This window comes from Accipiter gentilis, chromosome 15 (genome assembly GCF_929443795.1).
Source record: "Accipiter gentilis chromosome 15, bAccGen1.1, whole genome shotgun sequence".
NCBI classification, from domain to species: domain Eukaryota; kingdom Metazoa; phylum Chordata; class Aves; order Accipitriformes; family Accipitridae; genus Astur; species Astur gentilis.
In genome coordinates, this window is record NC_064894.1 from 26,545,615 (window position 1) to 26,559,567 (window position 13,953).

General features: G+C 41.5%; 1 protein-coding gene across 1 annotated transcript in view; it reads left to right on the plus strand.

Moving 5' to 3' along the window:
* Window positions 1-13,953, plus strand: part of SLC35F1 (solute carrier family 35 member F1) — a 254,948-nt gene that overhangs the window by 220,588 nt on the left and 20,407 nt on the right. Inside the window, exons 6-7 of the mRNA XM_049818157.1 lie at window positions 4,656-4,708; window positions 10,623-10,777. Coding sequence (XP_049674114.1) covers window positions 4,656-4,708; window positions 10,623-10,777 — 208 coding nt within the window. The remainder of the gene's footprint in view (window positions 1-4,655; window positions 4,709-10,622; window positions 10,778-13,953) is intronic.

The following is a 13,953-nucleotide window of genomic DNA, read 5'->3' on the forward strand; positions in this document are numbered from 1 at the left end:
GCTTCCCTGCACATCTGAGCTACTCAGCTTCTAAGAGCAGAGACTGATCAAAACGATGACCCATCAATTCCCACTTCATTAGTTCTATTTCTTAAGCCAGAAAGCTTATTATATTTATGAGGCATCTGAACACGTGACTTAAAATGATTTATATTAACTGGCTGCCGTACAAGCAGTTCCTTTTTTAAAAATACAGAATTCAAGAGCACGTAAATGTGCCTAAAGCACATGTGGCTAAAGCATTTTTGTTACCTACAGTGTTCATGATGGGTAGGTACTAACTGATTCTGAGGGCATCAAAGCAGTGCCCTTGTCTTGCTCTGTGTGTGTAAACTGTCATGTACATGTCTCGTATTCCTGAATTTAATTATAGTGCCATTAGCCCCTCTTGACCCAAGCAGTTAGTCACAATTCAGGGTCTGTGAGTTGTTTTGCTGGGGAGAAGAAACTGGTGCAGGAACAAGGCATCTTTGTATACAGAGGACACAACTGGAAGGAAACAATAAGAAACCATTTCTTTGCTGAAAGCCCTAAGGTTTTTCTAGTCAAACTTTGGCCCAAAAGTTCTCACCAGCAGGGTTTTCTCCACCGGCCTTTGCAGCTTTTTGGTGCTAGTGCTTTTGTGGCACTTTGTGGAGACCCGAACACGTTTAGCTCATATATGTACTTTTTTAAACAAAGTGCCAAAAGCTTGCACGTCGGGAGAGACCAATAATGTTTCTGCTACATGGTTCCATGAAGCAATCCAGCATTTTCTTGCCTTTACCTGTAATGAAGAGCAGGCATCACACAGTTAGTGTTCACAGAGGTTTAATCTAGCTAAATATACCAGTTGTTCCAAAGAGAAGCCAGCTCCCCATGTTACAATTGCAGATGCTTTCTTTGAAACACTACTGGCCACTTTGGTGCAATATAGAACCTTTAGGTCCTGTAAACTGAAGTAGTCTGGAGAAGGAATATCTGAGAAATAGTGCCATTTCCCGGCATGCTAGACACAGCACTGGTGAAAGTTTGGTTGGCATCCACAAAGTGATTGAGGATGGGGAACGGGTGTGCTAATACCACTGGAGGTGTAAGTCTTATGTTCATAGGATTTACAGGGAGCAGTACAATTCTGAAGAAGGGAAAATATCAAAAAGTGTAGGACTACGCTGAATGTAGGAAAGACAAAACAGTACCCACAAGTGACTGTCCCCTTTACTGACATGCACTGATCTCAAAATAATGTAGTAGCAAAAAGCTGTGTTATTTGCCTTTTTTTCCATGTGTATTTACAAATATCTACATAAGTGTGGGTGCCCCATGTTAGTTCATGCCTCAGCTCTGGTACAGGGCTGTGTCTCCAAGAGGACCTACAAGTAGGCTGTTGTTTTCTAGATCAGTTTAGCAAGAGTGCTTAATATTAGACTGTAACATAAAATAACCCAGATAACGCCTGTTGGACAGCAAATGAAGGACTAAGGTGTCAGGGCAAACAGTGAAGTAAGGGAAAGAGTTGGCTAACTGCCTGGGCATGGTGGAAAGAGACATTTAGCATGTTGAATGTGATTAAAGCAGGGAGGAACTGTAAACCAAAACAAGAGAAGAAATTCGTTGACAAGAGTTGGGGATATAGCAACTACGCAGCAAATGGAGATAATGCTGTCTGATGGAATCACATAATCATAGAATAACCTACTTTGTAATGGACCCCTGAAGGTCATCTAGTTCAAGCTCCTGCTCAAAGCAACTCGAAGCTAACTTTAAAGTTGTGTCAGGTTGCTCAGGAACTTCTACAGTTGGCTTCTTAATATCTCCGAGAATTGAAATGCCAGTCCTGCTGGGCAACCTGTTCCAGTGTTTGACCACTACTTTTTTTCCTTATATGTAGTCAGAGTTTTCCACATTGCAACTTGTGTCCATTGTCATTCATCCTTTTCTTGTGCACTACCCAGAAAAGTCTGACTCTCTCTTTTCTGTAACTACCTATTAGGTGGTTGAGACAGCAAATTTATTGTCCTGCCCTCCTTCCCCTCCAGCTTAGCCTTCTCTTCTTCACACTGAACGAACCCTGCTGTTTCAGGATCTCCTCTTACATCATGTGCTCCAGCCACCTGACCATTGTGATGGAGCTCCACTGTACTCCTTCCAATTTGTCGATGTCTGTCTTATTCTGGGCAGCCCAAAATTGGATATAGTACTCCAGATGCTGTATCACAAATCATGTCCTTCAAACTGCTGGCCAGAGTCTTACCTTCTCTGCTCCAAGGACACATTGCTGACTCATGTTCAGGTTGGTGTCCACCAGGACTCCAAGGTTTATTTCTAAAAAGCAGCTTTCTATCCAGTCAGCTCCCAGTCTGTACTGTTGCATAGGGTTATTCCACCCCAGGTGCAGGAGTTCATATTTGCTTTTCTTGAACTTCACGAGGTTTCTCTTGGCCCTTTTCTTCAGCCTACATTGTGGCTAGTCCACCCATCCAGTCCATACCTCTTCAGTCTCTAAGGATCTTTTGGGAAATTATGTTGGAAGCTTTGCTAAAGTCAAGGTAGGTTACACCTCATCCTCTCATTGTCCTGGTTTCAGCTGGGATAGAGCTAACTGTCTTCCTAGTAGCTGGTACAGTGCTATGTTTTGAGTTCAGCATGTGAAGAATGTTGATAACACTGATGTTTGCAGTTGTTGCTCAGTAGTGTTTAGACTAAAGTCAAGGATTTTTCAGCTTCTCATGCCCAGCCAGGGCACAAGAAGTTGGCACAGGACACAATCAAGGCACCTGACCCAAACTGGCCAACGGTGTATTCCATACCATTGGACGTCCCATCTAGTTTAGGAACTGGGAAGTGGGGGCAGGGAATCGCCGCTCGGGGACTGGCGGGGTGTCGGTCGGCAAGTGGTGAGCTATTGCCCTGCGCATCATTTGTACATTCCAATCCTTTTATTACTACTGTTGTCATTTTATTAGTGTTATCATTATCATTATTAGTTTCTTCTTTTCTGGTCAATTAAACTGTTCTTATCTCAACCCAGGAGTTTTACTTCTTTTTTCCCGATTTCCTCCCCCATCCCACTGGATGGGGGGGAGTGAGTGAGAGGCTGCGTGGTGCTTAGTTGCTGGCTGGGGTTAAACCATGACACTCATCCATTCCCTTGCCTTTATTTACTGAGCCAGTCATCTCATTTTAGAAGGCAGTCAGGTATGGTTTGCTCTTGAGAAGTCTGTGCTGGCTGTTTCCAGTCATGTCTTCTTCATTTCCTGCAAATGGCTTCTGGGAAGATTTGCTACATAATCTTCCCAAAGGTTAGTGCAAAGCTGGGAAGGCTGTGATTTTTGCTCTTTTTGAAACTGGATGTTGAATTTGTCTCTTTTCAGTCATCAGCGACCCCCTCTAATCACCACAACCTTTCAAAGATCATTGTGGTTCCAATTCTTTAGTGAATCTGGCATCACTAAATGGCAACTTCTGGCAAAGTTGTTCTTATCCCTGTTTGTTTCACAGATCATAATGAATCATAGACCATAGCATATTGTTTTATACTTCTTTTGTATTGGATAGGCAATAGTATGAAAGCGATGTTCCTACATTTAAGTTATATCAAAATTTGTTTGCCAGAACAAGAGATGTTGCAATTTGTTTTCATGATATTCTTCATCGGTTGCTGATAAAAGAGACATATGCATTATGTATGCAAAGACACTTATAATTTAGTTATTTTGCAGACAAAATAATCTTATTGTTCTGTACACGGTATTGGATTTGCCACACACCAACAGCAAGCAATTTAGAATTTCCAGGATGCAACTCTCTAGACCAGATTAATCTGGAAGGCACTGAGTTCCTGCAGTTAGACTTGGTCTTCCACATACCACCTTTTGTACTAGGTACTTCGTTTTTCAATCTGTGTAATTCCATGTTTTATACTTGTTTAAAATAGTGTCCAGACTAGCATGCAGAGGTCTGCACAGCAGGAGCTATCTGGAAATCACAGATCAGAGAAAGTGGTTAGCTGATTGAAGGCCTAGCTCGTGGGATACCTAATCCCCAAAGGTCTATTTGCTTGGATTGGGAAGAGCTGACATGTTGCCACCTTAGAGTTTTCTGGATCTGGGATTTTGATGTTAATTTACAATGCAAGACTTACAAGATGTTGGAAGTTTGAAGGTTTGGCCCATCCTTTGCTTTATTTCCTGACTTTCATTGCTGTGACTATTTGATCTCTCTCAGCGTGTAACAAATCACTGTATTCTCCCCAAAGCCAGCCTGTGATATCTATTTATTCGACACTGCAGAGCCGCTCTGAAGGGTGAATAACTCAGGCAGATACATTATTAATCATTAAAGTTCAAAAGCTTTCAGAATGTTAAGTCGGAAGAGTAGAAGAGGATTGAACGTATAGGGGGATGGGCACTTCGGGCAGGTATATGGAGAGCTGGAAATAAACCAGTGGAAATTGTATGCTATCACGTCTGATTACTGCTCTGAAGATCTTTCAAATACACGGGCACAGCGATAATGCCAGAGTGGATTAGCAAAGTCTGATTGCATTTGGTTCCTACAGAGATTTTTTGTTATGAGGTTATTTATGTTGTTTTGTCCAGCATTTGAATTGAATGAGTGGAAGTAATTTAACTTCTGTTCTCTTCCATCAAATTTTGCCTTCTCTTCTCTTATAGTGCAATCATGGAACACAAAGAGCTGTTGAAAGTTCCCTGGGATTGGCAAATAGGTAAGAAAACACTTCATTGAAAATAGTTGCTGAAGGAGGCGTGGAGACAACCAATGTTTGGGGAGGCAGGCACAAAGTTTCACAGGAGCCAATGTTTGTGACTTTTCCGCCAGTTACTGCCAAAGGTTGAACCACATGCCTCGTAACCTTTCTTAAGTGATCTGTCCTCCCATTGCCATATTATGCCTCCCTTGCACCATTAGGTTAAGCATATGAATGCCATAAGATAATTATTCAGACAGCCGTGAAGTAAAACAATAATGGGGTTCCAGTCCTAAGATTCAGTGCAACACTGGGACAAATAAATGAGGTAGTCATTAAGAGCCAAACCTTTTCAATAAATGCCAAAGAAAGAAAATGGAACCTAACAAAAAAAACCTAAAAAAGTACTTGCAGTGCATATTATAGCCTCATAAACTCATTTCCAATGGGAGCAAATATTTCTATATGCAAATGGTTAATTGCTCTCCAAGTAGTCTTGGTGGAATATCTCAGATGTGTCTTTTAGACAAGTTTAGGTAGCATCGTGCACAATGAAGCTCTTGTGGTGTCCTGCTATGCAGTGGATTGCATTTTCCCCTTGCAGTTTGGAAGCTGAGTTTATGATCTAAGACTCCCTTCTACTTAGTCCAACAAATTATTTGCTTTAAAAGCAAATCAACATTTAGGAGAGTCCCTATAATCACTCTTCTGCTATTTATGACAATAGAAGAAATAAAAGAAAACCAATAGAATAGAGCTGATGTACTTGGCAGGGGATTCAAGCTTTGGCAATCCATTGACAATAGCTTGTTCCCTAGTTTCAGAGTGAACATCGAAATGACAGCTCAAAAGTGTGCAAAGGCAACTGATTATGTGGGGAATCCCTGAGGACAAGGGATACAAGTTATGGAATACACTGTTGTTTTCTTTAAACTTAGTTCACCATTTCCTCTCGTCATCATAAACCTTGATAAAACCAGTGCATCCTTCACAAAACACCGCACATAGAAGTCTTGAAGATATGATGGTTGAGCTGTGAAACTAAATGACAAATCAATTTAAAGTATCCATGGAGAAACACACTCAACTGCATACTATAAGTGTATTGGCCTTCTTTAATCTGAGATAATTAGCATAACTGCATCAGTGTTTGTTTATACTTCATGATAAGGAGCTCAGGGACATAATTAATCTGGTTCTGATGGAACTAGCAATGGTCATAGTGAATTAATCTACTGTCCATGTAAATGTCATATATACTTCCATGGGAGTTCTGTTGTAACTCAATATCAGTGAAATGTGCTATTAAAATAAAGCCTTACTTGATCTGTGATGCCATTAAAATGTCATTGAAAGTTAGTCACTAATTCTGAAGAGTCCCTACGCTTCATAAGGAGGAGATCATCGTAGCAAGAGCATCATAGATACGTACTTGTTTTGTTAAAGCAATAATTGGAAACGCGGTGTAGTTGAACATGGATTAAATGGTGACAATGTGTTCTTCCCTGGCTTCCACTGCATTTGGTATGCTTTCCATTGCATTGGCAGGGATACAAGGTTGTCAAGTAGTGATTGACAAATCTATGTCAGGGTGTTCACAGCCTTGTCCTGAATAGTTATCCACTGCGACAGACTCAAACCTACAGTCCAGCAGAGTTAAATCATCAGCCTTCTGAATGGTAGTGATAAAGTCACAGCAGGCAAGCTAATAAATAACTCAAGGTGGCCTGTTGCCATCTGCCATAATTGTGCTATTAAGAATGGATGAGCTACCTTTCAGCTGATGTAAAATGCAAATGATTTTTGAATATAAAGATCTAAAGCCAATCTGTTACGTCTATCATGTTTAAAACAGGCTGTGGCCCTCCTGGTTTTAATTTTGGTAATTCCCCTGATACATAACATCATCTTCACACTTCGTATAAATCAGCGTAGCTCTGTTTGCATCCTTGAAGGTTTAAGTATTAATACTTGCTGACAACCTGACTGAAAGGAGAATGATTATGCTGTTCTGACTGAGTGGTTTCATATGTGATCATGACACATTTTGCAGAGTGATGGATGAAATAATAACAAATAAACTAACATCAGTTTTATTTAAGAGAAAAGCCAATTTGAATCTCCAAGGAAGTGTCCTTTGTTACAGGGGGTTTGAATATTTCTGAATGGTCTTCATTCTAAGAAGGCAGTATGAAAAATCGTAACAGAATCCATTTCATCCCAATGACACGATAGCTATTGGAGTAAAAATGCGAAGGCTAAAACATGCAACATCCAACCAGCATGCTCAGGAACTAAAAGTGATATTGCCAAGGCATGTTAGTCTTGGTGGTACTTGGGCTACTTTAGAGCAGTCCCTGGGGGCAGATCCTGCCCATCTGTGTGAAGATGCCTAGTCTTAAGAGAAGTGGGGAAATACTGAGGGGTTGGGGCTTGCTTGTTCAGCCGGCAGAAGAGAAGGGTTTGAGGAGTTACCTACAAGGAGGTTATCAAAAGGACAGAGCCAAGGTCTTCACCGCGGTTCATGGCAAGAGGATGAGAGACAACAGGCTGTCCTGGTTTGGGCTCAGGAGGAGTTAATTTTCTTCTTAGTAGCTAGTACAGTGTGTTTTGGATTTAGTGTGAGAACAATGTTGATAACGCGCTGATGTTTTAGTTGTTGCTAAGTAGCGCTTATCCCAAGTCAAGGATTTTTCAGTTTCCCATGCTCTGCCAGCGAGCAGGTGCACGAGGAGCTGGGAGGGAGCATGGCCAGGACTGCTGACCTGAACTAGCCAAAGGGATATTCCATACCATAGAACATCACGCTCTGTACATAAACTGGGGGGAGTTGGCGGCAAGGGGTGGATCGCTGCTCAGGCATCGATCAGTGGGTGGTGAGAAACTGCATTGTGCACCACTTGTCTTTTCTTGTTTGTTTTTTTTCATTTATTTTTTATTATTATTTAATTTTATTATATTCCTTTTCATTATAATTATCGTTAGTATTATTTATTGTTGTTATTGTTAGTATTACATTTTATGTTACTTTAGTTATTAAATTGTTCTTATCTCAACCCATGACTTTTCTTTTTTCTTTCCCGATTCTCCTCCCCGTCCCACTGGGAAAGCAGGGAGTGAGCGAGCAGCTGGGTGGTGCCTAGTTACTGGCTAGGCTTAAACCATGACACAGACAGAAGCTGAAATGAGAGATTCAGAGTGGATAAAGGAAAATCTTCTTCACACTGAGGACAGGCAGGCAGTGGAGCAGGTTGTTCAGAGAGGTTGTGTAGTCTTCATCCTCAGAGATTTCAAGACCAGGCTGGGCAAAGTCCTGAGCAGCTTGGTCTGATCTCACAGGTGAGCCTGGTTTGAGCTAGAGACCCCTGAGCTTACTTCCAGCCTGAATCACCCCACAATCCTGTGATCCTAAGTGCCCCTTTCAGACACTTACGAGGCATTCACACCCAGCCAGGCAAAACTGGTGACCTTACCCATCAGGGTGAACGCTGACGACAAGATGGAATTCCTTCCAGTGACTTTAGATACCTGGGACTTGGACATCTGATTTAGATAAATAGACTCCCTTTATCGTCAGCAACAATAAACAGGCATGACAGAAATCATACTATGCTAAAGCTGGTTTCTAAAAGAGGTTGGACAATCTGCACCCTAAAATTTCCCAGTCTCTTCACTGACCACCAGCCCTCAGTATGCGTCCAGAGCTAGGTGTCCTGAATCCCACCCACAGCCGCCTTCATGCACATTGAGCCTTCAGTGCAGGACAATGCCAGCACATCTGAAAGCAGACGGTTACAAATGAAGAGCTTGTCAGGGTTTAACACAGACCAGCGGATCAGCAGATCATTACAAAAGCATCTCCTAACTTACCAGGTCGCTTCCTTCCAGATCCTGCGATGGGCAGTCGGTGCCGGTGGCTCGGTGCCGGGTTAGACACCCGTCCCAGCACCGGGGACGGCAGCACGAGTCGTGGTTCCCCCCGCTGCCGTTTGCACTGCAGGGGTACCCGAGGAAGCTGCGGCTCCAAGCCTTTGACTTAAACCACTTTTTTAGTCTGAAAACTGGCCCTCTGAGAAGCAATATCTGAAAATCATAGGATGTTATTTCCAGTTTGCTTACTGTCACCACTAAATGCCATCTAGCTGGTGGGTATTACATGCATTTTTAAGATGTAAATGAAATGCCACTTTATAGTCACCTCTGATAGGACAGCTACAGTTTAAGCAATTTTCCACTGGAACTGAAATGCCCTTTGGAAAAGCAGCCTCTGAAGTGCATGTAGTTGGCTGCCAAAGGATGTGAACACCAAGGCAGTACCATAAAATTCTACTGTTAGTTGAGACCATAACCCAACAAAGCACCTGAGTAAGTGTGTTAAATCCTGACCGACTAGCAGGGGCTTGGTGGACCAGCTGGTGACTTGCAGACTGTACTTGGAGAATGCTGACTTCGGGTGCAGAGTGGGGTTTGTGCCTGAGCTGTGCTTGATTTAAGCCTGGAAGAAAAGCTGACTTAATGCTCATGTATGCAAACAATTTCTCATTCATCAAAACTACGCTCTGTTTGATGCAGTCATTTGCCTACTACAGAAGAGTTGCAGAGTTTGCATAAAGCAACTCTTTCAAGCACTGTCTAAGACTGGTTCTGTTGTTACCCATATACAATGCACACCTTAAAAATTTGCTACCTGTTAGTAAAAGAAGTTCTTATATTCTGAATATAAATTCAAATTCATTATCATGCCATAACAATTGGTATATGGACACTGACATTTTGTGACTGCTGTATTTGTTTCAGATGAATGTACACTTCAGATGCTTCTGAAGGACTCAAACTATTACAGCTGATTTTGTCATTTAGATAGTTTTTCTAAAGAGTTTTTAACTAAGTGGATCTGCAAGCAGATACAAATCATATGGGCTTTTTTCCCCCTCTTCTAATCCCTTTCAAGACTTTGGCAATCAGATTTTCTGCAACTTTTAGTCAATAACAACATGCTCTGAAGAGCTGGCGTGAGTCTAAATTTAGGCTCGTGCACATATCAGCTGGGAATTCTGCAGCATACGGCAGCATAAGAAATAGCGTTTGCATGAGAGCAGATGAGTGAAGTATTTGCTGGCTTTTTAACTTCATATTGATTAATTTGCCTTGGGATTTATCAAGTAATAACTGAGGCAATGAATTCTTTCCCACTAAGTTATTTAGGGTTTTTAAATGAAATTAGATTTTTACTGTAATGTATTTTTATTATATTAGTGTCTAACAATCTAATTTGTGTGAGGCACTCTGTAAACATGTAGCAAGAAAGAGTCCTAGCTCTGGAAAGCTTTACTGAGGAAGGCAAACAAAAAGGGGTAGAGGAACAGAGGTGCAAAACTGTGAAGTAATTTGTCAGGTTTGGTGGCAAAATAGAACTAGGACCTCTCTCACTTGAGCGCTGTCCTCATGCATTCATCCATTGGCTCACTAACTCCTCTGCAAATACTTTTGCATTCATTTTTTGGGTCCCAGAAAATACTGTGTGCTCCATCCAACTCAGCTGAACTCAGTTGGTGTTGGGAATATTCAGGTCCTTAAGAGACTAGATCTGATGTGTCCCTGTGCATCATTTCATCCAAATTTACATTGGACATGAGGTATTCACCAGTAGTATAAGACGCCAATTTAAAACAGCACTGCTATCATGGAGACCACAGAGAAAGGACCTCGTGTCCACTGCTGATATGGTTTTCACTGGTTTTCTTATATATTTAGAATTATGTTCTTAGTCTCTCTCTCTCTATATATATGTGTATCTTAATAATTTGAATCCATGTTTCTTTGAAAAAAAGCATTATTCATTCTTTTCTAAAAGCACAGCCTTCTTCCTCCCAACACGAGCCATTTCTGCAGACTATGAAAGGTTACGTTGCTTCTTGTTTCTCTTCCACAGGCTTGTTGTATGTTGGCTTTAGTGCCTGTATGTTTGGCCTCTACAGCTTTATGCCAGTGGTCATAAAGAAAACCAGTGCTACTGCCGTCAACCTCTCCCTACTCACGGCTGACCTGTACAGCCTCTTCTGTGGATTATTCCTCTTCCACTACAAGGTATGTGGAAATGAGCGATGTATTGGGGTAATAGCAGTATGCCTGAAGAACCATCAGTGCAGAACAAACAAAAGAAGCCTCCAAGCTTTTTTAGATCTACACAGTAAAAGTGCAGATTTTTTTTATACTTCAGGCTTCCCACGCCAAAACCAATTTTATTTTATGATTTCCAGTTTTTAAAGAGAGTTCATTTGGTCTTGTTGTTATGAGTTTTAAGATTTGAGTACCTGTTCATCAGCAACTGTATCACTAATTTCATTTTACTTATCAGAGGTAACTTCCAACTGCTGTGACCAGACCCAGGGTGGCAGCATGAAGGGAAAGACTCTTCCAGAAATGTCATAGATTTTTTTTGCCTGGGAACGAGGTTGTTTCATTCATGCTGATTCTGAATTTATAACTCATAATTGTACGTGAATTACACCTTTCTTGTCAGCCAAACCAATGTCTTGCCTGTTAGTGTAAATGCCAAAATGTGCAGCAGATTTGAGTTGAAGTTAAACTTTTACCTCTCAGGTCCTCTAATATTTAAAACATTGTGTTGTACAGGCACACATTTGGTCTCCGATTACAAGGAATGGTACTTCATTATTCACAAATATCCCCCCCAGTCTCCATCATATGAAAGTAGCATCAGGGTGCTGGAGGCAATTGCTTTGTACCGTCATGTATTCATAAGAGGGAGGTTACTTGATAGCTAAAATGGTGGCCCAGAGAAGTGTTAGGTAAGTGAAAGCCTTAAAATTCTGAGTAGCTAACCAGCTCAAATCAGATTTTTTGATACTAATGGTACCTGAATGAATCTGAACGAGACAGTGAAAATTCAAAGCTTAAGAGTCCAACACAAAACTGCTTTTCAATATTGCCTTTTATTTTGGTTTTGTGGCTTTAAGAATTTTGTAGACAGAAGAAAAGCAAGTATAGAAACAAAAATTTGACTGAGGACACAATGTAGAGGTTGTCTGCTGCTTCACAGGTCTGTCTCATGGTGATTTGGTTCCTCGTTCTTTCTGCCCCACACTTCAAATACAAAGTATTTGACATTTGGTATTAGCTGAAAATTGTTCTCTCCTGTTAATAATATTATTTGATACGCATAGCAAAATATATTTAGTGATGTTAGTCCACTGTTTCTAAGAAAAATGGTTATCTCACACAGTAAAAGACGGACAAATTTAATTCTGAAAACAGTGGTGGTGGTGTTCTAGCAAAATCAAACTCTGTTAGAGGGAGAGACTCAAAAGGCAGCAGGGGTTGGGCAGCTTTGTGCTCAGTGTTGCTCAGACCTAACAAAAAAGGCAATTTTGCAAATGCAAACCTTAAACTTCAGGCACCTGCAAGGCAGAAGGTGCATAAAAGGTTTCAGTTCTTCCCAGTGTCTAACTGTTGTGTACGTTAGCAGAGCCAGGAAGGCAGAATTTTTAACCTCATCAGCGCCCTGTCTTGCTACAGTAAGTGCATGCCAGCTCTCAACCGCCGCGGCACCTTGGCCTCCCTTTAAGACCTGTACTGATAAAGTGCGCAAGAAGAGAAGGCTCAGAACTGGAAGGTTTTCTGGCTGAAAGAAAGGTCTCATCATCTGTCCTGAAAAACTGGTTGAGTTCCACCTCTGAAGTAAGCTGGTGGTCCCCTCTGCCCCTTACTCATCTGATAAGAAAACCGAAAATCTCATTCTTCAACAGTTAACTGTGTCATGCAGTCTTCTTCATAAAGTCTTATCAAACTCTTACTTCAGCCTATTTAGGTTTTTTACCTCCACTGCTCTCCTTGGGAGACTGTTTCAGAACATCACTACTCCAACAGTTACAAGCCTTCTTATTTCCAGCATAAATTTACTTGTGGCTGGTTTTGGTCACTCATCTTTCTGCCAAGAGTATCCCGTAGCATGAAGAATGCCCCTGTCTCCTTAGTCTCCTTTTACTCCATTGGTACTTCGATAGAAAGCAGTCACATCCTCTCTCAGCCCCTAGTTCAGAGCAAGCTAATCAGAGCAAGCCCTTCTCCACACCTCATCTGGTTGGGTTTCGTCCTTCCTGAGATAGTCCCTTCACCTTGAGAAGCAGGAGAGGTCCCTCCAGCGCCTGGTGCAATGCTCTTGTCTCTCCATTCCTCCAGGAAGCCTCTTACCCCATGGGTAGTAAGACTGTATTTCCATTTTTCATCACTGCTTTTCCTTTGTGGTTTGTACTTAACCTGCAATCCATATAACTCATGTGCGGCTCTCCTTTGCTCTTCCCAGCTGAAGTACTGATAAGGAGAAGACCTTTGTCAGGGCTTTGTGGAAGGGCCTTTACCTCAAATGTAGTATCAACTTCCCAAGCTGTCGATGTCTGCTTTCATACCCTTCAAATTGACATTGCAGAAGAAATTTGAAAAGAGAGTCTATACTCAGAGAGCATCTAGACTTAAAAGCCCACTTAGTTATCTGATTACTTCTTTCCTTACCATGTTTTTATCCTCAGTCAGATCACCTCCTCCTTTTCTTTCTGGTTTACTAGCAGGTATCATTTTACACGAGGAAGTAGAACTGTGAAATGTGCAACTTGCGCTCAGTAATGAAGTCTAATATGTTAACACTAAATGATCTAAATTAATTCCCCTCCTAAGACTGTGTACACTTGCTTGTTTCCCAGCCTCTAAAAAGCCGTTTCGTTCCCAGCCCAGCTGTACATCTCCTTCACATACGCAGCAACTTCTGCTTATTGCTGCACCGGCCAATGGGCACAGCCCCACTTCACTGGGAAGCAAATGGTTTTATGCTGAATTAGGATCAACTGAGTGGTTTAGTGCCCCTTGCAGAATATAATTTTATGAGGCTTTCAAGAAACAGTTATGATTTTTTCCCTGTACCGCTACTTTTATCACCAGACAGGTTTATTGCACCTGTAGCAGTAAATCTATGAAAATCCATGGAAAATGCAGGAAATGAGTTTAACTGGGCTTCAGAGCCTCTGAAACCAAACTGAGGGGAAGATTGCGTTTGAAGTGTTTTGACTCTTTAGCATTTCATTTTTTTTATAATATAGACTTGCAACATCATGACGTGCAGGCCAGTGAGTTTATAAACAGCTGCATTTATATTCTTATCCCATATGCAGGTGTCTTTGTAGTGCATTGAACAGTTCCCAGGCCTGTGGAAGCTAGAAATACAGCATGTTAACCTGCCGTAACTCTGG